This window comes from Anastrepha ludens, chromosome 5 (genome assembly GCF_028408465.1).
Source record: "Anastrepha ludens isolate Willacy chromosome 5, idAnaLude1.1, whole genome shotgun sequence".
Taxonomy (NCBI): domain Eukaryota; kingdom Metazoa; phylum Arthropoda; class Insecta; order Diptera; family Tephritidae; genus Anastrepha; species Anastrepha ludens.
In genome coordinates, this window is record NC_071501.1 from 72,260,875 (window position 1) to 72,285,532 (window position 24,658).

The 24,658-nt window shown below is 34.7% G+C and overlaps 2 protein-coding genes across 2 annotated transcripts; one reads left to right on the plus strand and one right to left on the minus strand.

Moving 5' to 3' along the window:
- Window positions 1-347: 347 nt before the first annotated feature.
- On the minus strand, window positions 348-24,190 carry LOC128864757 (uncharacterized; the record flags this gene model as incomplete). Its single annotated transcript, XM_054104514.1, has 8 exons — window positions 348-712; window positions 3,950-4,082; window positions 4,181-4,375; window positions 4,444-4,551; window positions 8,864-9,024; window positions 15,979-16,099; window positions 20,808-21,965; window positions 23,977-24,190. Coding segments are annotated over 8 exons (2,205 nt in total), but the record flags the coding sequence as incomplete, so codon positions are not given.
- Window positions 11,939-12,542, plus strand: LOC128863385 (uncharacterized). The gene is made up of 2 exons (XM_054102517.1): window positions 11,939-12,040; window positions 12,118-12,542. The coding sequence occupies exons 1-2, from the start codon at window positions 11,939-11,941 to the stop codon at window positions 12,364-12,366; spliced, it is 351 nt and encodes a 116-aa protein (XP_053958492.1). The 3' UTR covers window positions 12,367-12,542.
- Window positions 24,191-24,658: the final 468 nt, after the last annotated feature.

A 24,658-nucleotide genomic window follows, 5' to 3' on the forward strand; every position in this document is an offset into this window, starting at 1 on the left:
GATATTTATATGTTTTTGTACTTTTTTATTTTTTATTTGTTTATTATTCAAGTTGAAATTGACATTTTTTATTTTAAATTTAAAACTTTGCTAAATTGAAGAGAAAAAAATATGGTATAACTATGGTATGGTAACATAACGGATCCGTAGATATAAGGTTTTAGAGTTTTTATAAAAAAGTAAACAAATTGGTGATAATAATAAACAGAAAGTAATAATTACAAAACAAAATCTCAAAGTAGAGTACATAACAGCGCCGAGATAATTATTTTTTGTAATACTACATAGTATATCAAAACAAAATATTCATTATAATAAAAAGTGGAAATGAATTGTATTAAGTTTTATGCTCATTAAAATTATGCTTATTTTTAGCCTTGCTTTCATTCGTTTTTTTTTTTTCTTTCTTCAATAGCCAGATTAACGCCACTTTGAGGTTCGTCAAAAAGAATTTGATTCTTTATTTTCATTTGCGCTCTTATTATCATTGTCATCACTTTCAGTGTGATTATATGTATGTATATATATATATTTTTTTTTTGTTTTCATTTCAGTTTTATGCATTTTATAAAAATCGGTTTTCCTCTCATTATGATCCTAATCTCCGTTATTTTCTTTTGTATTACTATTTTTGCTTGCATCATCATCTTGTTCAGAAGCTCTACTATATTCCACCGTTCCTGCCTCCTCTTCTTGTTCTACTTCTTGCTGACTAAAAACATGAGAAGGTGGTTACATGATGACTCGTAAATTGAAATAACGATAATAAAGAAATTGAGCATACACTGCCGCCATTACTGTTTCAGAATGTTTATTGGTATTTTATTTAAGCATCGAAAATACAAAACTTAAAATACGTGTAACATGAAAAATATCCAAAAGCACGAACCAGTATATGATTTCTTTTCTTCTTGTTTTAGTTGTACATGGAAAACATATGCAACAACATGCAGTAATACATTTAAGATAACGAAAAAAAAAAAAGAAAAAATTAAGGCCACTAGCTCGTACTGAGCTTAATAATTTATGGATAGCTTAAGATTTTATCATATTAAGTATTATCTCTTAAATATTGTTCAAAATAGCAAATTTAGCCGAACATATGCACGCAAGCGCTTGAGGGTAAATTTAATTTCGGTAGCGTCTACATTTTTTCATGATATGCAGCCGCAAACACGATGACGTAAAGCCATTTGATTGTCTGCAGGTTACAGAATATTTCGTTTTTTTTTTTTTTTGTTTTACTTTTGCATAATACCTGGAGCGTAGAATAGTTAAATGGCACATACGTGCTACGGTCCATTCATAGATCTTTTCATTATTTTACTTTTGCTATTTCTAGCGCGCGTGCTCCTCCCACAGTTCATTGCTTTTGTTGCATATGTTTTATACAGCAAAAAAATATGTACATCATTTTCACACCAACTACATATGTGTGTGTAGGTAGGTGGTACCTACTTTGGAAAACATAATCATAAAAAGTGTAAACATGATTAAAAATAAGCAATAAGTACTTAAAACAAAATTAACACACTTTCATTACTTTATTTCGCATTACTTTCCTCCTACATTTTCTAATGCATTACAAGAACAATCAAAAACTATACAGATGTATTTAAATATAAGTATGCACTTTGTAAACATTATAAAAAATACGGTGTAAAGCAGAAGAGAAAGAAAAACCAAACTATGCACTAGTTGCAATTTAACAAAATAAAAATGTACGATTCTACAGCAAAGTAGTGCACAAAAGTAAATAAGACATTAAACGAATCGATATAGAAATAAATATTACAGCAATAATATATTTTTTGGACAATTTTTGCATTGCATTTTTTATTTCGTGTGTGTGTGTGTTATTTAATTTTTTATTTTTATTTTTTTTAATTTGTTTTTGTATGTGTAGGTGTGTCCTATGTACGTTTAAAGATGTGGTCATTGAGTTTTTTCACACTAGTGTTGTATCGTAACAGGCCAAAATTAAAATAATAAATTGTGTATAGTGTGACGAAAATAGTTAACATATTAAGTATCATTTCCATTGCAAATATATAGTTGTATTTGTATTTGTTATGTTTGTTTAACTGCGACTTCGCCGTTTGCGGATGTGTTCGTGTGCAGAGTGTTGCCACATAGTACTTGACGCGAACGCGAGTTTTAACTTAGACTTTAAATAACTTAAAATGTTATTATTAACTGTTTTCTCTTTGTAATTATCGGCAAAAACAAAAAAACAAAAAATTGAAAACGTCATGCAATTTTTGCATTGCGGAAATTAAATAATTTTAAATTTATAAATAATTTACATTTAAGTAAATCAGTTTTCAATTTGTTAACTAATTTTTTTTCTTTTCGCTAAATTTCATATTAAATTATGTTTTAAATGTTTTGGACTTTTCTCAACGTCTTGTTGTTTTTTTTTTTTTTTTTAATGTTATTTTAAGTTTACGCACGCAAATACACCTATATTCGTTTCACACAAAAAAAAGTGTAACTATATATTTTTAGAGCTAACCGATTAGCGTCGCAATCAAGGCGAATCTATTACAGTTGGTAGTAGACCAGCTGATTTGTTTTTTTTTTTTTCGTTCGTCGTGTACATTCGAATGTCAGCGCGAAATTGAATTACGAAACGTATTATAGGACTGTCACAATGGCCAAACGTACCGTAGTGCCACAATGAAAGTCGGCATGGCGTCGGCACGCCACATATAATATGTGGCACCTTCGACTCAAAGACATATAATCTATTTTGTCAGTCAAATTCGTTGCCGCAACGGACCCATTGTAACGGACCTATTACTCGCATTCGCATGTAATGAATTTAAATTCAAAAGTTATTATGAACATTTTAAAATAATTTCAACACCAGCACCGAAGGCCCTAATAGCCAGTGTGCAAATTAAGTTAGGGTTATATTGTATATATCCCCTATAAATAATAATAATAATTTCAACAGCACAAATAAATTGTTCCTTTTTTTCAATTTTGTATTCTCAAATAAATCGCTTCTTTGTTTTTCACTTTCACGTGACATTCTAATGTACAAAATGTTGTTGTTGGTCTAGCGCCACCACCTTTAATGAATGCGCCTCAATTGCCATCAATAAACGTATCTGTTAGAATAGAACCCTATTAGAAAACTTTAACTTTACCCTTATCAACTATCGATGAACAAACACCGATTACTTTTTAGCAATTTGCCATTATTAATTACTTGTGGCTAGCAATGTTTCAGCGATTAACGCATGAAATGCACGAATTAGAACTGAAAAATTGTTGCTTTTGTGACAAACTGAATTTTACTTGTCTTGCTTCATGTCCTACGTGTGTGTGAGTGTCCTAGTATTACTTTTGTTTTTTGTATTACTATTGTATGTTTATACAGCGTATGCCTGTACAGGTGCATGTCTTGGATTTGGAGAAACTTAAGATCGTTTGGTGTTTTGTGTTCCAACTGATAAATTATACAGTTGTGCATTGTTTGTGTGTGTGTGTGTATGCGTGTATGGTTTTTTTGTTTGCTGTCGTTTACGTTGTGAATTCTGAGTTTTTCTTCATTCAACCAAAGTGTAATAAAGTGTGCCAGCTAGCAATGGCATTCATTTTCAGCACGCAGACTTGGCAGCTAAGCAATAACTTGTTTTCGCATTTTACCTTGATTCTGCCTCATTTTTCAAAAAAAATATATTAATATAAATGAAAATAGGGAAACTTCAAATATGCGTGCATCAAATTGGGTGGCACACTTTATATTATTATTACTACTCAACTAAATGTCTGTTGTTCTACATGTAATAGTTTTTTTTCAACACTTTCTATTTCAGGTTTTGTAACACTAATCTGTTCTACATGTTTGTTTACAAGTATACTCGTGTATGTATATGGTTTGTTTTAATGGTGGCTGGTATAACTGTGGTTGTTGTTGTTTTTGTTGTACAAAACTTACTGATCTTGTGGATCTGTGTCGCTTTCTTCCAATTCACTCTTGTTGCGTCGCTTTTCATAGATGAGAATGATCGCACAGAGGATCAGAACTTCGGCGCAGATACCCAGGAAAGGCCACAAGGCGGCGAGTTTGCCTACAAAGTGTTTAAAAATAAATTATTAATTAATATAAATGTATAACATCAGTTTTTTTGTATAACATCAAGCACATATCACCACATCCATGACTCACCCTTAACGCGAACAAATGAAACGTCACTGGCCTCGGCGTAGTCAGCATACTCATTGGCGTCATTGCGACCAATGCATTTATACTCGCCTCTATCATCAAGGCTTATATTCTCAACGGACAAGATTGCGTTTTTCACATGATTATCATCGGGTTTCAACATATAACGACCTGTGCTGTTTGAGATTGTTAAATTACCTGCAATAAAATGAATGCACATAGTTGTTATTGCTGATTGAAAGTGTAGACACAAAATCATGACTTACCAATCTTCCAAGACAATTGCGGATCCGTACCAGCAGTTGTACAGAGAATTGACAATTTCTCACCCTCAACAACACCGGTATTTGAAGGCACTCGTACAAGAACGCGAGCTGTGAGAAATAATTAAAAAGCATTTAATACATTTTATTGGCTACCGATTCATAATCATATTATTTATTTTTTATTCATTAAACCGTTGTATTTCAACAGTGTGTGTTGTTTTCTATATGTTAAAACAGCTCAATTCATAATTAGAGTCAAAAATGCAGTGCATGATATTTCGGTTAATTAACAAAATGTTTTTTACCACTACGTATAAAGTTGGTTTAAACAGCTGACGCACGTTTCGTGTTTTGTTTCACTGTCAAACATCTTCAGTTTGGTCTATAATTTAACCATGAATCGTCTTACAAACGAAAAACGCTTGCAAATCATTGAATTTTATTATAAAAATGCTTGTTCTGTTAAAAAAGTTTAAAGTCGAAAAATTGTGTTCAGCGACGAAGCTCATTTTTGGACCAATGGGTACGTAAATAAGCAGAATTGTCGATTTTGAAGTGAAGATCAGCCACAAGAATTGCAAGAGCTACCAATGTATCCAGAAAAGGTCACAGTTCGGTGCGGTTTATGGGCTGGAGGTATCATTGGATCGTACTTCTTCAAAGATGCTGCGAATCGTAACGTAACTGTGAATGGTGAGCGCTACCGTGAAATGATATCCAACTTTTTTTTGCCCAAAATGCAAGAGCTTGACTTGCATGACATGTGGTTTCAGCAAGACGGTGCCACATGCCACACAGCACGCGTAACAATGGGCTTGTTGAGAGGCGAGTTCGGTGAACATTTTATTTCACGTTCGGGACCTGTCAATTGGCCATCCAGATCGTGCGATATAACGCCTATAGATTATTTTTTGTGTGGCTATGTTAAAGCTCATGTCTATTCAGACAAGCCTGCTTCAATTAACGCATTGGAAGACAACATTAAAGCACTTATATGTAAGATACCGGCCGAAACATTGGAAAGAGGTCCCTAGGTCCCTCCATTTGTGGAAAAACATCAAGACACAAACCACAAATAGGAGGAGCAGCTCAGCCGACCACCCAAAAAGTGTGTCTGCGCCGGGCGTTGCTACTAGCCTAAATTCTTTTTATGTTTCTACACTCTTCATATGAAAATATGTGAAGTTTCATTTCAATATGTCAATCCATTCTTTGTTTATAAGCCGTGTCCCAGAAGGCTTAAAAGCAAAGGAAATTCATGAACGAATGTTGAAAGTGTATGACTTTTCGCCAACAATTAGCACAGTAGAAGCCTTGAAAACTATCCACGTCAAGGACGTACAGATACAATCCAGGCATCTCATTGGGCAGTGTAAGCAATATTTTTACTGAAGTTTAGGGTTTTCGAAAGCTGTATGCACAATGGGTGCCGCATTCGCTAACAACATTCTGAGCGTTTTCAAAAGGATAAAGTTGATTTTGTGTGTCGATTCATAACTATGGATGAGACTTGGGTATATCACCATGATCCTAAATCATAACAAGATGTTAAAGAGTGGTGTGAACATAGTTCTTCGGCCCCGAAACAAGTTCGTGTCTTGAAATCGGCCGAGAAGGTGTTAGCATTAGTTTTTTGGGATGCGAAAGGGATGTTGATTGTGGATTACTTACAAACTGGTAAAATAATAAATTCTGAATACTATTACAACCTTTTAGACCAGCTAAAGGAAACGATTCGTGAGAAAATACACAATCTGCAAAAGAAAGTACTATTTTTTATCAGGACAATGCACCGTGTCACAAGAACATTTCGACAATGACTAAAATCCATGAATAAAGTTCCAAATTTGTGGGCATCCACCGTATTCACCAGATTTGGCCCCTCGCCACTTCCACCTATTTCCAGACCTAAAAAATGCATGCGTGAAGAGCCTTTCTCATCAAATAATGACGTCATAATAGCTGTAGAAGCGTCTTTTGCAGACCTTCAGATTCTCACTTCAGGGATGGAATTCATAAATTGGCATCTCGTGGAAACGAGCGTACTGATGTTCAGCGAGACTATTTTCACTTTGAGAACGAAGAGATGACAATTCGCTGGAATTTTCATTCTGGATAATTTTTATTGCAAAAACTACAAAAACTACTGACATTATTATAGCCTCGAAGGGCTGGCGTTATTTATAATCAGCCTAGAACTTTTATGATGAAGTGAAGTGCCACCAAACCAACTGAAAGCCTGGTGGACCTCCAGAAAGATCTAGGGATGCCAAGAAGTTTTAAGGGTGCAAAAAAAAACATCAGTAGATATTTTATTTTTTTTTATTATTTTAATTGTGCAGGGTGAAATCCAAAATAAACAAGACTGAGCTAAAATAGAAACGACAGGATAGAAAACGATCCGATAACTCCGAGTTTATTAATTAAAAATAGTCTCCTCTGGCCTTGATACACTGTTTTGAGCGATCTAAAAGTTTTTCGAAAGAGTGTTTCAAGTCATTGACTGGAATGTTCTTCAGGATGTCGGTATGTACGCAAAACGTTTTCCTTTCATGGCCAAATGCAATTTTTCGAATAGGTAGAAGTCACAGAGAGCCATATCAGGCGAATACGGTGTGTGATTGATGGTTAAAATGCGATAAATCGATGTTTTGGAGATATTCAACCTCGATTCCATGAATTTCAACAATGATTTAGGTTCATTTTTAATAAATTTACGAACAATTTCGATGGAGTTTTCGGCGATTACTGATTTTGGGCGGCCCGTATGTTAATTGTCGTTTATGTCCTCACAACCATCTCTGAAGTGTGTAAACCACTCATGAACTCTTGCACGAGATAGACAATCATCGCCATAAACTTCCTTCATCTATACAAATGTCTCGGTAAACGTTTTACCGATTTTAAATTTAATATTAGCTCTTTGTTCGAAGCTCATTTTTGTACCGATGACACAAACATACTGTCACTTTGGACGCAGTAACTTCGCTTCCACTGAACCGGATGTGACCAAGCTTTCACTGGAAGTCAGCAAAGGATGTAACTTCCAACGCACTAACTCATTAAAAAGATGGCGCCATCAAAAACATTTCTATGACGCTAGTCTTGTTTATTTTGGACTTCTCCTTGTATTACTATAAATAACACTTTTTTCTTTTATTTGGGTAGGTATATATCATGGATACATAACATATCGCACCCTAAATACAAGAGGGTCACAGCTCAAAATTTGCCACACTCGAGCTTGACTTGTTTACAGTAGCACAGAAAACAAACTATGTGACATATCACGCTGAAATTTGCCATGTAAGCTTATAACAGTCCTACCAAAAAACAAAAAAATTATTTTTGCCATATGTCATCCGCGGACCGTTTTATTGATAACGTCTCGTTTATATTTGAGCAGAACGTACATTTTGAGTTGTGACCCTTTTGTATTTAGGGTGCGATATGTAAAAACACCATTGACAACGGAAACTGGCAATACTCGCAATTTGGAGGGTCGTGATATGATTAAATTCCTTGTTAAAAAGGGAAAGGAAATACTCATACAATTTTGAATAATTGGCATCGGTTTTTAAGGGTTTAAGGGCACGGCTATAAGAACAAGGAAGGCATGTGAAGAGGGCTCTCGCTTAAGTCGCACTGTGACAATAAGGACCACGAGTCGATTCCGGTTCTAAGTTACGGGAACGACCGGGATTTATATCCAGCCAAGGACTGTCACTCCAGCGGCATTATAAAAACGAAAATTTTTGGCCATAGAAAACCATTTTGAAGAAAATTCTAAAACATATTTCTTCCACCCTACCGTCATGGTCTGGCTCCTAGTGATTTTTTTCCTTACGGGGAAGAAGATTTCCTTGTAACAGTGGCCATTTTGAAAAGAAAAAGTGTATTTCACTTAAAAAATAAAATAAAAAATTTAAACCATACTTTTCATAGACTAAGTACCTTAGAGGTCCTGAATTATGGCTCATAATTTAGCACTCATATCTCGTATGTTGAATTTTAGTATTAAAATATTAGGCTCTCCTAAGAACGCTAGACCATCGTTTCTGAACAGCTACTTCGTGAGCTACCGCTTGTTCCTTATAGTATTCCTAACCGGGCCAAAACTAAGATTTTTTTTTGGGTCAAGCGTTCAGCAATAGTTTAGAATTTGTTGTATTTTTAACTATGATAGTGCCCCTATAGAAAGTGGGTGCTAACATCATTCCGCATGGCGGTGTGGCAGAAACAGCTCTCCATGCGGGCAAATGAAATTTAATCGGCTCAAATTATGAATACCTGGCCGAAGGGGTTTATGGGTGGTTCAGTAAGGTCCGTGTTCGAAACCCATTGTCGACATGCTATGCTATATTATGCTAAGCTAGATACTTTTGTACTTTGCAGTATAATTAACATCGTAGAAACTTACCAACTACATTAATATCTTTCTTCTGATCATCGGCTACACAACTGTAGAGACCATCATCGAAGATATCTGTTCGGTCAATTATGAACTTTCTTTCGGCCTGAATTATTCTGTAACGTCCTGTAAGTTCTTTGACTTTCGCAACATCCGTACCGTTCTTCTCCCTAGAAAAAGAAAGAAGAAGAACCATAAAATTTATTTCAGCTGACAACAATCAAAAAATGTGGTGTAAAAGACTTAACATATCTAATAATATTTCTTTGTATGCATAATATACCTTTTTTTGATTGCAATTTAACATATATTTTATTTTTTAAAAAACTAAGTATTACACAAAGAAACGTAGTATGTATAGCCAACGTCTTTCTTACTCCAGAATAACTTTGGTAACTTAAAGTATAATTTTTTTTTCAACTTACGTCACCTATGAGAGTCGCTGGGAGCTAGAGGGTTAAGAATATGCCAGTCCAGTAAATTTTTATAATCTTGTTCAAAGTATTCCTCAAGTGATATTCTATAAGCCCGACGCTTCTATACTTTGCGTTCGAGCACCAGTAAAAATATGAAAAAGTATAATATAAATAAGTTCGATGAACTGTGAGCGACAAAAAAGCTGCTCGATCACGTTAAGAGGAACTACTCGAAAAGAAAATGTGTTTTGCGAGGTTATCGAAGGATTATTACACGGCATTGGTAAGTTATTAAAATCATTGAATTTTTCTCAAAATTAAATTTATGACCGCAACTGGGATGGTTTGGCGGTTTCTTATTGTTTAAGACACTAAAAATTCAATGCCATCAGCCCCAAGTGAAATTGCTTCTTTCTCAATTGCTTAAAAAAAAAAAAAAATTCGAAAGTTTTTTTTTACGAAAATATGTACAGGGTGGGCCAAATAAGTCCTACTAATGTTAAGCACAAATAACTTTTTTATTTTTTGACATATTTATTTTTCTCTTTTTGTAGGTTATAATTGAATTGTTGGAAATTTATTATGGAACCACCAACCACGGCTACAATACGCTATTCGTTTTACACAATTAGCCACACAAATTGATTTTTTAAATAATGTTTTGATGTCGGATGAAGCGCATTTCCATTTAAATGGTTATGTCAACAAACAAAACTGAAGATTGTGGGGCTCTGAAAATCCAAGGGCAACACACCAACATCAGTTGGTGCGGTGTTATGGCCACTAGAGTTAGCGGTCCATATTTCTTCGAAAATGAGGATGAAACGCTGGAATCGATTTCAGGAGCTTCTTACATTGATTGAAAACGTTTTGCGGCCAATGGTGGTACAGTATCCTAATTTGTGGTTTCACAAGATGGAGCAACTGCGCATACTGCTAAGTCTTATTTGGTATACATTAGTAGGTCTTATTTGACCCACCCTGTATTATTTTAAGGCAAAAACAAGTGCTGGCATTTCATTTCATTCAAATATTCAGAAGTTATGAAACCATTTTCAAACGCGTTTTTTTTTTTCTAAAAGTTGATTTTAGTTGTCAACCACTTTTCCCCACAAGCAGCAACATTCATAGTAGGTGTTTCGAACCGACGAGTACGATAATTCAAAAAAAATTTATCAATTTCGTTGAAATTTTGAACATTTCAGTATTTTCTAGAGAAAGAACTTGGTTTGAAATTTTTTTTAATCTTTTTTTTTTTCAAAGCAGAACCAAAGTTGGGTCAAAAAGCAAATCTCTTATTCATTTTGCTTCCTCAAGCCAACTTTTCTGTCAACAATTGTTTCAAAGCAAGAACTTTTGAAAATTTTGGTCAAAAGTATAAACAATTTTTAAAATGTCTTTTGTTATGCTTTGTGTGTAAAATGTCTTTTTGTTGATCTTGTGTTCTGGCTTGTTTTAAAAATTTGTCAAAAATATAAGAAAATATATAAGAATTTTAGTCATAAATGCAATAATTTCGATATTGTCTTTCATTTTGTGATTTTTCTATTCTTAATTTTTGAGGTAATTATTTATTTATGATTGTAAGTTGCAGAACTTTCTCTTTCATTTCATATTAATTCAGGCTGTTGATAAGTCAAGTTGTGACTCCCGCATAATGGACTAGCAATTTTCATTTTCAAAAATTCAACAAACCAAAAAAAATTCTATGCGCTCAAAAATGAATAAATAGTATTAAATATCTTTGAAATGTAGAGTAATTTATTCATTAAAAAAAAATCAAAGTCTGTTCAAAAATACCGGACAAGCCAACCAGAATTTTACTAAAACTGGAGGGCACTTTTCTAAAGGTTTTCGGGATGCTAAATTTAAATCCATACTTGCTCTAATGGCTCAGGTTTCCGAGATTTTTTAACAAAGAAGTGCAAAAAGCGATATTTCGGACTATATTTGAGGTTATGTAGCATCACAATTTTTTTTTTGTTTTTTAGAAAAACCAAAAGTAACATATAAGTCTTTTTTTTCGTGTGCCGCTGAACTTCCTCCAATATCTATTTTTCGCCGACTGTTCGACTGTTTCATGTTGGCGTGGTCCAGAGATGGTATTTGAGTACTGAGAAGTTTTTAATTTGAAAATGTTGATGTCTTTCAACTCAGCGAGAAGAAAAATATTGGCGTATACTCAACGGCATTCGAAAGAAGAAGACTTATACTTTTAGATTCTGCGTATGATTTTTCCTATATAAATATAACCTCAAATATGGACCAAAATCGCGTACCATTATTTCAAAAAGTCCGAAAAATCCTCTTATAATTCTCTTTGAAATTACAATGGGCTAAGTTAATCTTAAATTTAGTAAAAATTATAGACATTTGTAACTACATTTTTATTCTATTGTTGAGAATGCGCCATCCACTCTACATGCAACTGTTTACTATTACTTGTTTATTAAGTCCTGGTATAAGTCTTCAAACTGAAATCGAGTAAGCTATAAAACATTTTTCATTAAACTTCAGAAAACTTTCATTTAACTAAAAAATTCGTCGTGTGCGAAACGATTTTTTCTTTTGTCATAAACAAAAATTTTACAAATCTATTGACCCGTTAGCTAGCGTGCGGGTGGACAAGGCATTGTAATCGAAAGGAAAGTTTGGAAGTGCATAATCAATGGCCAACCAAAATGGACAATTAATTTTACAAGCGTTGCAGAATCTGGACGAGCCCGCAACAGTTATGAAAATCGTAACTCACATCGCAGATACGGCTGGTGTAAGTAACTTGTTTTTGTTTAATACAGAATGGTACTATATTGAAAGGTATTCAAACGGAATTTTATTTTTTTCCAGGTGCATCCCAATGATGTGAAAGAATCAGTGGAAGAGACATTAAATGGGGGCGTGCGCTATGGCTATATACAACGCTCTAACCGAAAATACTATGCCGCACCTGTTGACTTGGACATTATGGACAGCGAACCTGAAGATAAAAATTACAAGGATAATGGCGAGTTGGAAGATCGCGGTGGTAGGCGACGAAGTCGCAGCCGCAGACGACGCAACTCACGTCGTGGCTCCCGACGTCGTCGTCGCCGCTAAGCTATACTAGGAAATCGGTACGATTTATAATGACTAATTTGAATTCGTATATTTTGATGTAAGTAGCTTAATATGTATGCTTCCTTTTATATACATACATATTAACATATTTTGTGAAAATTGTGTAAATGTACAAAAAAAATTATAATTTCGATAAAATTTGTAGAGACATAAAATGTGAGTTGTTTTAATTACAGAAAATTATTGGTTGCTTAACTTTGCTATTTGGTAATAGCTGAATGTAAGAAAGGTGAATGTAGGGTGGCTGATAAGAACGATGTGCCACAACACATCACAACAATGATGGTGATATCAAATTAATTTCGACTATACCTTGAAGCGACGTTCATTGAATTTATCAAATAGCCACCTATATTTCGCTGGCACTGTTTCAAAATTTTTGATGACATGATCAAATATGTGTGGTTATAGCGTGTTAGCCACGTTCTCGTCCAAAGTGATTGGCTTGTTAGTGTAGACAAAAGACTTGAAATAGCCAGAGAGAAAGAAATTGAGAGGTATTCAGTCGCTTGAGGGCGGCGGTGACTAATTGAATAATGACTAAGATAACCCAGTCGGCAAATTCCTCCTGCACAACCAAGGCGAGTTCATTAAAGTAAGAAAAGACAAATAAGCTGGCCTACTGCTTCCACCTTTAATAGATTCGCCTTGTTCACAACTTCGAGGCTAGTTGTGTGGTACGCAGCGACGTGTTGTTGGAACCACAACTCGAATATTTCGGTGTGGTCGAGCTCTAGCCAAAGAAAGTTCAACAAAAGGTGTAGAGAACTCGATTAAAGGCGTGTCGTAACATCCTTCTATGCTTTTGACCTCCTAAATGTTTGGGGAATGCTACTAAAGTGAGAGTTCTTGGTCGTATACACAATCAGGTCGTTCCCGTAACATAAATAAAACTGACTGTAGAGGGAACGAGAATCAAACGGTATTTCGGAATAATGAATAAAAGAAAATATTTTCTTTTAATATAAAATTTTGGCAAAAATTGTTATCGAAGTTAACAAGTTAAAATAAAAATAAAAATTACTGTTAGTTTCATATTTACAAGGTGCTTACAAAACCTGTTTTCTTTCAAACATACAAAAAATCTCCATTCCACAACCATGTAAAACTTAACATTTATAAAAAAATAATCAAGTTATAAACTGTTCAGCGCGTGAAGTTATGATGCCAAAATTGGTTTTTTAAGAATTGAGAATTTTAGGTTGTTGGGAAAAATTTTAAAAGGGGAACTTTAAAAGAAGTTTCATACGGTAAATATTTATAATTGCTTGCATTTCAATCATTAAAGGCTGCCGCCCTAAACTCTTAAAATATCGAATAAACGCGGTACAAAGAGACGTATTACTAAATACTATAGGCCAAAAGCGCGTTCTTTGAACTTTTACATTAAAATATCTCGGAAACCTATGGAAACCTACAATTACGTCTTAACCGCTTTAGCGTCTTTACCGCTGTCGTCGTCTTAAAGCTGCAATTAGTGGTGCCATAACACCATAGCCGTAACCATAACCATAGCCGCAACATTACAGCATGTGTCGATTAGTCATGCCATGACCGTAATCAGCTGATATTGAAGTAGAATTAATGACAACATTTGCATTTTGTCATAAAACACGGATAATTTTCCATTAAGTCAATCAATTTCTCGTCTCACATTGTTAATATTCAAATTTTTATCGCAAACAAATGCCAAGTATTTCACAACTGCTTACGGTTACGGAAAAAACCAAAACCAAAATTCAAATTCAAAAATGCATATGGCTAAGGTTATAGTTATGGCGTTATGGTGCGGCACCTACAATCGCTTACAGGATGTCCATATGTTTAATCAGAACAATTGATTGCTATGATTACGGTTATGGCTAAGGTATGGCCCTACTAATTGCAGGTTAACTCTTTCGCCGTTTTCTTACACTTCTTTGCTTCGTCGTTGCACAACATTTTGTCGTCTTTCAACAAGTAGTTATCATCTTTCTTCGCTTTTTACAGGTAGATAGTAGAGTTGGAGTTTCTACCCCACATATTTTAACACATGTCCTGAAAAGTGCTGGACCTAACACATAGATGGCACTAGTTTTATTGCATTCACCTCTTTTTCAGTTAGTACTAACCTTAAAAAGACAGCTGTTAAAATTTCATGATATTCTCTTCCTTAGTTCGTGAGTTATTGTGCTAAGAGTGACGCTGCTTTTGTTACTTTCAAAACATTGGATCAAAACTAATTTCGTGTTTTAATTTTACACTGCTTCTTGATGAGAAAAAATACCGTTTAAAAGAAGCAATGGCTTAAAAAGTGTTATGGGGACACCACTCCATGAGAAACAACAATGAACCTATGGTTTGTTGATTCAAACGTGGTTGTATAGATGATGCACAATGCAGTGGACGTCCAATTGAGGCGGTAAAACCAGAGTACAACGAAACATTTCACTAAATCGTTTTGAATGATCGAAAAGTGAAGTTGCGTGAGTTAGCTGACATCGTAAAGATATTAAAAGAAGGTATTGGCTTTATATGGCATGATCATGTAACTAGGAGAAAGCTCTGTTTCAAGTGGATGCCGCGTTTGCTCACTGTAGACAAAAAACCAGAACGTGTTGATGATTCTGAGCAATTGCTACATTAAGGGGGTAGCCTGGTTTATAAGGTCAAAAAAATCAATTTTTTTTCAGAATATTCACACAAAGTTACAGAGCCTAATTCTCAATATTTCCGTAGATACAAAGCCAAAGGTAGACGAGCGTTAGGTAGTTACGCTGTGACCGGACAGCTATAGTACAAACTTTATCTTCTTTTCTCGACTTTTCATTTTTATGATTTCTTTGAATTGGCGTACATGAATGAAAAAAACCAATGAACCTTTTGAAATGAATCATAGGTTGTTCCCTTCAGTATTAAATTCTCTTCTACTTGAACTAAGAAAATGGATAAAAAAAATTTCAAGATTTTTATACCAAGTTGAAGTGAATTTTTTTTTTATAGAAAGGCATTTTTTTCTTTAAAACCTCCAAAAAGTTGAAATTTTGGAATTTCTCTCAGTTTTCTTAGTTCATCTAGAATAAAAAATCATGATAATTAGAAATCCATTTGAATTTTTTGCTTTAGATAATAATTACTATCTTGTACGCCAGTTGGAAACTCCAGCGTTGCAGCGCTCTACTAATTTCTATGTTAAACATTTTTTTCAACTTATTTTAACCAGTACAAAAATTTTTTATACTTCTTAAATGTTCATTAAAAGATAGAAAAAACTTTGCAGTGCTAAATTAGTTTTTTCCTTAAAAAAAAATCGCAAAGAGATGCAATTTTTAGACCTCCCCCTTAATTGAACTTCGAATTGCTCCCAAATTCACAAAAAAAAAACGAGTTTTCTTTGTTAGGCCCGGACTTTTCAGCACTTGTGTGATATTGTAATAATTGTAAGGAAATCAAATAGAATAATTTGAGGTTTGCATTGCCACCTAAAAATCGTTTGTGCCCTCTACTTACTCATCACAATACCTCATCCAAATCCATTTCTAAGCCTCTGAACCTTCCTTCTGGTTGTACCAGGCCGAATAATTGTAAAAATATTGTAAACATTTTACTCACCATTTGAGTACGGCACCATCACCTTTGGTTATGTTACAGCTAAGTACTAGGGGTGATCTGATTTCAAATACTTTTAACTGATGTTCTGCATTATCATAGTTTGGCACCAAAAAGTCAGTATCTGCAAAAAATTATTCATATACAAAATTAATATTATATCTATACAAGCATATGGGTATCTAAAGGCACTACAAAAATAAATCATTGTATTCCATTAGATATCAATAAATACATCGACATTAACTCATTGATGGTAAATGAATTTAATGTTGTGCTTAAATTTTCACTTTTCATTTTCAATAAGACAAGGTAATGATGGTTTTAAAAATAAACTAAAAATAATACACTCTTCACTTAAAAAATAAATAGATAAATTATTGTAAAAGAAAAAATAGAAAAAAAAATATGAATATAAATTAAATCGCACTAGCAAGAGAACAAAAATACAATAGTACATACATATAAGCTATTCAAAGACATATTATTTTACACATAGTCTTGGAAAAATATATTATAATAAAAAAAAGAAATACACTATATGTACATATATGTATGTATGTATGCATGTATGTATGTAGATATACTATGGCAATAAAATAAAGTATGTATGCTAAAGAAAAGTTAATAGGAAACTTTTATCGTAATAAATAAGTTCATGTGTGCATATGTAGGTAGGTGGGTGGTAAGCGTGTGTGCAAACTTCATGTTTGTGTGTATGAGAGCCAAATTGGCGTAAAATTTGAGAAAACAAAAAAAAAAAACGTTAAAGCATTTTCGGGTGATGATACAGAAATTCACACTTGTTCATTGATACAAATTAACTTGCTAGCTAGCCGCTTGCATATGAATCAGCGCGCTATGTGTTACACACACACATACATACATATATAGTATGTATGCATATATCGGCTTTTTGGGCGCTATTATACGTAGGTACATATCGTCCCCTTAGTATAACAATAGCCTATGTGCTCTTAGGCTATTATTTTTTTATTGAATTTTTGCATTCTCCATCGTCGACTTTATATGTGGTCAAAATTTTGTCAAATTCTAGTTCCACAAAGTGGGTCAAAACGCCAGTCAAAAAATAATAAATATTTACAGACATAACGAGATTTGAGTGAGAGCTACTTTCGACAAAAAGTTTGAAATTCATTTTCTCAAAACATCAAAAAATTTATAGGCTATTTTAATACTAAGGGGACGATATGTAATAGAATAAGCATTCATGTTGTTGTTGTATGTACACATTATGTCATAGTGGTGACGGTGATGATGATATCACTTTTGAGTTTTATTGAATAAGTTGACGAATAAACGATATGTATGCATGTGTGTGTGAGTGTAGATTTGCGAAAGTACACAATAGATGAGAGCAGCGCAGAATTTTAAAGACTCTTTTACAATTCAAACTTGGACTGAAATCATATAATTTTTGAAAATATTTGTTATTTATAAGCCTCGCACTCCTCCTAATGTTTTTAGTTATGGCAAAAGTACGGAAAAAAGGAAAAAAAGCTTAGAACAAAGTTTGTTTTTGTTTTTGATGAATCAGCGCTCGTAAAGCTGTGTATTAATATGCAATTAATCATTCAATTGATAGCATTAACTAATAAATGTGTAGAAAGAAAGAAAGGCATAATATTTAAATACTTGAAGCACTTTATATCAAACTTTGCGCGTTAAATGCGGTTGATAAATAAAAATTATTTTCTTTTTCTTCTTTTGGTTAGCGGATTTGCTATGCACAGTATGCGTTCTTTATTTGTATTTTAACGGCACAAATTATATGATTAGCGGCGAAAGTTGTACGTAAGGAAATATAATATACACATATGTACATGCATGCGTTTTTTTTTTGTTTTTATTGTATAATTTTCAAATAAAAATTACACGAGTTTTGTTGTATTATTTTATAGAAACTCAAAAGTCTTATTAAAATTGTGTCTCTTTATTGCTCTTCCATGGCCTCTCATTTGACTAAAAAAAAAATTCGATGATACGCTGCAGTTGTTTGACTGCCAAATACGTTTAACCCTCTAATGCACAAGGCTGGTTGAGGGTAAACATGTTTAAAGCCACTTATTTTCAATTTACTAATGTTTTTTTTCCAAGTCCATTGATGTTAGGATCACTCAAACAAATTTCTACCAACAAAACGATATGAGTTTGCTAAAATACGGCAGAAAATTTCAAAATTATTATCGGTAAAATTTTAGGATTTACAGAAATTTCTGGTATTTACCAAGAGAATTATTTCTGTAGGTACGTAGATGAAATGGTTGAAGTACCACTCTGGCACTCCCCAAGTAACACTAAAGCGCAGTTTTGATATCATTATCCCAACAAGCAAATATTTACAGCCATCCAGAACTGTTGTTGTAAAGGAGAAGATTTATGGGATTAAGGTTGGCGCACTGATCCAGGCTGTCGAAGAAAGGATCAGGAGCCAGTGGCCTTAATCGTCTAGCTGCCAAACCCGGGCATTTACAGAGAAAGGGTTCAACAGTCTCCTCTCTGAAAGGTCTCTACAGCTTCTACAATCGGTGTTAAATGGTAAACCTTGCTTTTCCGCGTATGTGCCGATTGTCCAATGACCAGTAAGCACGGCTATGAGTTTGGAAATTGAATGGCGTAGAGTCTCCAGGACTTTCCGAGTCCTCGGTCCAGTGTACTGGGGCCAACAGGTTTTTGAAATAGCACATGAAGAAATGGAGCTTACTCTTTTCTGGGCTTTCCTAAAAAATAAGTTATTTCTGTAAAAACGATATATTTCTGATAGTCGTATCGAAGTGCATAATTCTTTCATAGCTTCAATAAAACTCAAAATTACGATAATTAATTATGGGTTAGTAGTTTAAAAAATAAATTTGTGGGTTAGCTGTACGCACACAGGCATCCACACGTATAAGCTATGATGAATATCACAGAACCGACTTCAGGTTCGCGCTTTTCTCACCCAGAGAATACATATGGGCTAATAAATTGCAGAAGTTTAGCTTCACACATTAGAGGGTTAAAAGGGATAACGCAACGAGTATATACCAATATATTTATTTGGGTATACATATATATAGGCGCGTTCATCCTTTGCTGTGTTTCTGGCTGAGCTCCTCCTCTAATTTGTGTTACTCGTATTAATGTTGTTCCAAAAGCGGAGGGGCCTAAAGTCCCATGCCACCTCCGAAAGTAACATGGGTTTTATGAGAAACTTTTTTCAATGCAGAAATACTCTCACTCTCTGATCCCACTGCTGAGGGGGCGACCGCTACTAGAAACAGCTGTTTATATCATTTAATATTTGATGGAAGCATAATGATCATGGGGCCGTGGACTAACTGAATGCTCATCACGAATAGGCCACCACGGCTAGTGTGATCATTGAACTTACAGCTCCCACTTGTTTTAGTCCCCAGAGATAATATCACTAAGATCATACACTTTTAACCGAGGATCTAGATTAAACTGAAAAATAAAGCAAACTGGATACCCCTGTTCTTGAAAGAAAACTCGAAGAGTGCACACTAAACTGGGTGCTGGGTATGTGGCTTCAGAAGAAAGCTGTCTGCGCCGATGGGTGGCTTCCAAGTGAAAGTGTATGCCATCAGTCTGTGCGCAGAGGCCGATTTAGGAAAAAACCTCCGATATGCCATCCTTTTAATCTGAAATCCTCATTAGCCCTTGCGTGTGTAATGAATTTAAATCTATTAGGGATGCGCAATCACATACGGCTTATATTGGTCCCGGGGCATACCTGGGACCGAAGTAGTGGCACCCACGAAACTAAAAGGAATTTGGCTCTTTCTGGTCATTCAACAACATACCATCTGCGAGATCTAAGCTGGCACCTAACTATAAGGCTACGACACACTAAATCCTTACGGGGATGATATAATTAAAAGGGACTTAAATATCTCATAAACCTCCCTAAGGACCAACTGAGAATGCTTGCAGGCTCGGGATGTGATCCAACAATCCCCGGAAACAACACACCTATATCTCGAACGCGAGAAGATGGAGTAAACCGATAGAGCAGCACATGCGCTCTGCAACCCAGCTCCATCCTGGGTTTCGATGAGGTATTTTTGTGAGTAGAGGGCGCAGAAGATCGAAGTTCCAGTCTCCGTTTTTATTCTACTATTCCATTTTATTCCACATTGAAAATTAAAAAAAAAATTATATAGGTGAATTTTTTTTCCTCTTTTTTTAGAAATATATTTGTCTTAACGGTAACTTTAATGCTTTAATAAATTATTAGTTTTTTAGTTTATTTTTGAAGCTAAAGCTGTATAAAAGTTTTAGTTCCGCAATTTTAAAGCTATTATGCATAGATATGTAATAATAATTAGTAATAACAAACGGTAAAAATCACACATAAAGTTTTTTGCTTAAAATATGTAAACATCACCAAGTTTGAAAACAATAGTGATATTCAGCAAGAGTAAGTTTGCCATTTAATGAGATTAGGAAAGAGAGAAAAGCACGAGCAATATTGAACGAGAAAAAAATCAAACGCAGTAGAAAACATATTCAAGTATAAAATAACAACAAATATTAAAAATCTGAAATGGAAATAGAAAAAAATATTCAAATAAACAACGTTTAAGTGATAAGGAGAGATGAGAACCAACTTCAAATTCGTATCCATGGTCACTGAGCAATGGACGGTAAGATGGTATTGGTTAGTGTTGGGGGGCTTTTGGTGACAATTGTGAAAGTGAGTGAAGACTGAGACTGAAATGCGTTGATGCGTTCGGACTAACTGAGTTTCATTTATTCTTTTTTATTTCGATTTTTCTTTTTTGTATTTATTCTTTAGCGATAAAAGCTAAAAGGTTTAGGCTCACCCTTGCGGATTGGCATTTGTGCCGTGGGAGTGGGTTGTGGTGACAGAGATGTGGGTAACACCATAGTGCCGCCCACCGAAACTGCGGTAACACTTGGAAACACTGGCTGCCGCTGCTGCTGCTGTTTTCGCTGATTCTGTTGGCTCAAATTCGGATTCATAAACTGATGCGGTGGATAAGTTTGCTGTTGATTGGGCTGATGCTGATATATTTGCTGGCGGTAGTTATCAATTGGCGGCATTGTTTGTACACCAATTTGTTGTGGCGTGAACATTTGTGTAGGCTGCTGGTAGTTTGACGAGGCCGTTTGCAGCGGAAATGTGGATTGTGTTTCGGTCAGTTGATAGCCGTGCGTCGTGAAGGGATTGTTATTGCTATTACTGTTGCTGGCAGTGATCCCGTGGTAGTGATGATCCGTATTACGATGCGGTGGGGGCGCTACTGTCAAGCGTGGCGGTGGGAAATTTGGCATAGGTGGATATTTAGCGCCACCAATACCACCACCACCACCGCTGTTACCGCGATTGGACGTTGTTGTTATTTCGCCATGCTTTTTTGGCATCATATATTCAAAATTGTTTAACCGTGTGTCCAATTCACTACCAACACTACTGCCGCCGTCACTGCTGCTATCTGGCAGAGTTAATGACGGTTTACCATCGAAATTTGTGGCGTTTATATAAATCAACTTGTGCTGCTCATCCAGATTTGTTGCTTTGAATTGTGGCATTTGTGGCAATTGTTGCTGATGATGGTGATGATGTTGTCGCCGATGTGTGGTGCTTGCTGTTGTTGTTGTCGTTAGTGTTGGCAGTGACATAGCCGGCGAAACGCCCACATTCACGTCCGTGTCCCACATTCCTGTGAAAAGATCATCCACCGAACTGGGCGTCAGATCGTGTATAGTTTCGTACGCCGAGAATGTTGAAAGATGTCCACCAGCGTCACCGTCACCGCCGCCGACGCCACCCGCTGTCACGACAAATGGAGAGTATGTTTGTGGATGTTGAGGCGCCTCATTGGCACTGCGTACGTGCAACATGTGGTAACTTGTGTGCAAGTTGTTGCACTTATACTGACCCTCGTGCACTTTAAGCGCGTGACGCACGTTAAGATGTGCCTCGATTTTGTGTTTCTCACCTTGAGAGTGGAAAGTTGGAGTTTTAGAGAAAGTTTTGGTTTTGTTGTTGAGATTTTGTTCTACTAGTTTTTGCTTATTTGGTTTTTTTTTCTTTAATTTTTTTATTAATTTTTTATTTTTTTTATTAAAGTAATGACAAAAACTATTTGTTATCAAACTAAACCTAACTTTTAAAAAATAAATACAACGAAATTCAGGGTAAGGAGACTAGAACTGGTTAAATTAAAAGAAAAATTTGGCTATAAAACTAAGTTGGATTCAATGGAAAAACCACTCTGTAATATATTTCAGTTAAGTAAGTAAGAAAGAAAGTAAGAAACGAAAAGGTGTGCCAGGTGAATCAAAAAGTAACTGGTCGGAATGAATCAAATGCGAGACTTATAACGAATGGGTTTGGAATGAGAATATATTCTTAAATAGGTGTGTAAGTGCATATCATTTTAGTATTCTGCTTCTCAATATTTGACATTCTTTGAATGGATTAATGAACGAAACGAATGGAAAAAATAGAGATCTTAGGGCATCTCTTAACTTTCGAAAATATTTAAATGGATTGATGAACGAAACGAATTATTTGAAGCGAATCGTTGCTCAAATCAAATTCATTCAGAAAATGAGTTACGCTTACAAATTGGCATGGGCAGTTGAGAGCTGAAGACATCACACCAGAAGTACGGTCCCTAAAAGATAAAGTGACCCTCTATTCTTCACTTTCACAGATGTTGCTCTGAAAGAACTACCGTAGATAAAGAACGTCGGAATGAAGAAAAAAAAATGTATTCTCGTAATTTTATACCTTGTATTTCTAATATCAAGAAAACAAGAAATTTAAGGTAAAAAAATTTGGTGAAAAATTGAAGATCACAGTTGGTGTTTTTTTATAGTTGGTAGCTTTTGGAGAGAATAATGAAGCAAATAATTTGTACACAAAAAATATTCTTTAAACCGTTTTCTTGTAAATTTAGTATCATGAGAACTGTTGTTGTGTAATCTATAAAGATTCTTCTCATACAGATATTTTAATGGAGAATAAATTATGGAATTTTTAAAAAGTATGTTGTAATGGAACACTTTTAAAGGTATACTGAAAACTTTTTAAATAAAAATTAACCATAGCATGATTTACCTATAAGGGTTAGAAACGAACTCTTAACTGGACTCTGCCAAATAGTCTTAAATCTCGTATATTTCTCCAAGGTGCTATAAAAGCTGCATTAAGAACTATAGGATGCAGGAACCGATTTTTTCAAAAGACTCGACGAGGTTAATCAAAAACATTGGAAAATACGAAAAGAGGGACTAAAATTAGGAGATTGTGCATTGTATATTGGCGGCAGTCAAGTTACTTCAACGAGGTTCTTTACGGACTTCACGCCATTTACGTTAATACACAAATCAACCTTCAAACAAAAAAAAAAATAACAATTTTTTGTTTAGAAAACCCTTAGAAAATTACTGCAAAACGTATTCGTTTATTTTCTGAAAGGAAGAAAAGTATGCAAAAAACATATATTTTTATTGCTAACTTCTCCAAACTGCCGTCTGTGAGGCCACCGCTTTCTAAGACGACCGTAGCTTAACTTTGCAGCAAGAGATGGCATAAGCGATCAGTTTAGTGAAATGGATTTTTTGAATTTTTCTTTATTTATTTTTTTTTGTAACTTAGTTTAGTACAATTGAAGTCTTTTACAACCTTTTAGCTATTTTTTGATTCACCTTTGGGATATTCAAACCACACAGGTTAAAGCCATTCAACGCAAAAACACTTTTTTCTAGCACTCTTTTCTTTCTTTTCGTTACTCATTACCTTGCTAATCTACAAAAAAAAGCGTTTATCACCTGAGCAACAAATACAAACTGCTCGCTAAAAGCATATTATTAATTTTTTAAAAGCACGACGCTTTTTGGTCTACATCTATTTTTTTTTTGTTTTTTTTTTTTTTTTTACTAGAATTTCGTATACGAAAATGCTTGCTTTTAGCTAAAAACACCCACTGTTTGGATACTCACCCTCAATGGCACTCTCCGACAGCGTGTACGAGTGCTCATCGCGTCCGTGTCGCAGATTGTGCCGCGTTATTGGCTCGCCATCTTTGAGCCAAAATATGGGATCGGCCAAGGGGACTATGCATGTGATTGAGAATGGCTCGCCAATATTAACATTTGAATCGCCATAATAAATCGCTGTCTCATAGTCAAAATCTGGCAAATCTGTGTTGACATTTCACGCATACATATGTACATGTATCATAGGAACATACATATTTGCATAAATTGTTGTTGGTTTTTAATTTAGTCGATTTCGCATTGGTTGTGTAGTAGCAGTTGTAGTTGTGGTAGCGGTTGTAGTTGTAGTAGATATTGTTGTTATATCGTATGCCATATGATATAAACGCAAAAATTTTGCGTATTTCGCCATTAAAATATTTCCATTTTGCACATCGTTTCGTTTCGTTAGGTTTTATTTCGTTTCGTTTCATAATCCACAACAAATGTTTGCATGAACAATTCGCATTTAACACAGATTTCAGTACATACATACTTGTAATTTAATTCAATTCAATTTGTCGGGCTAATTATACGTTTTGCAGAAGGTTGAAATTGGAGGAAATAATTATAAAACCAAATGAAACAACATAAAACTTGAAATCAAAAATTACAAAAAAAAAAAAAGAAAAATAGGTAGCAAGAA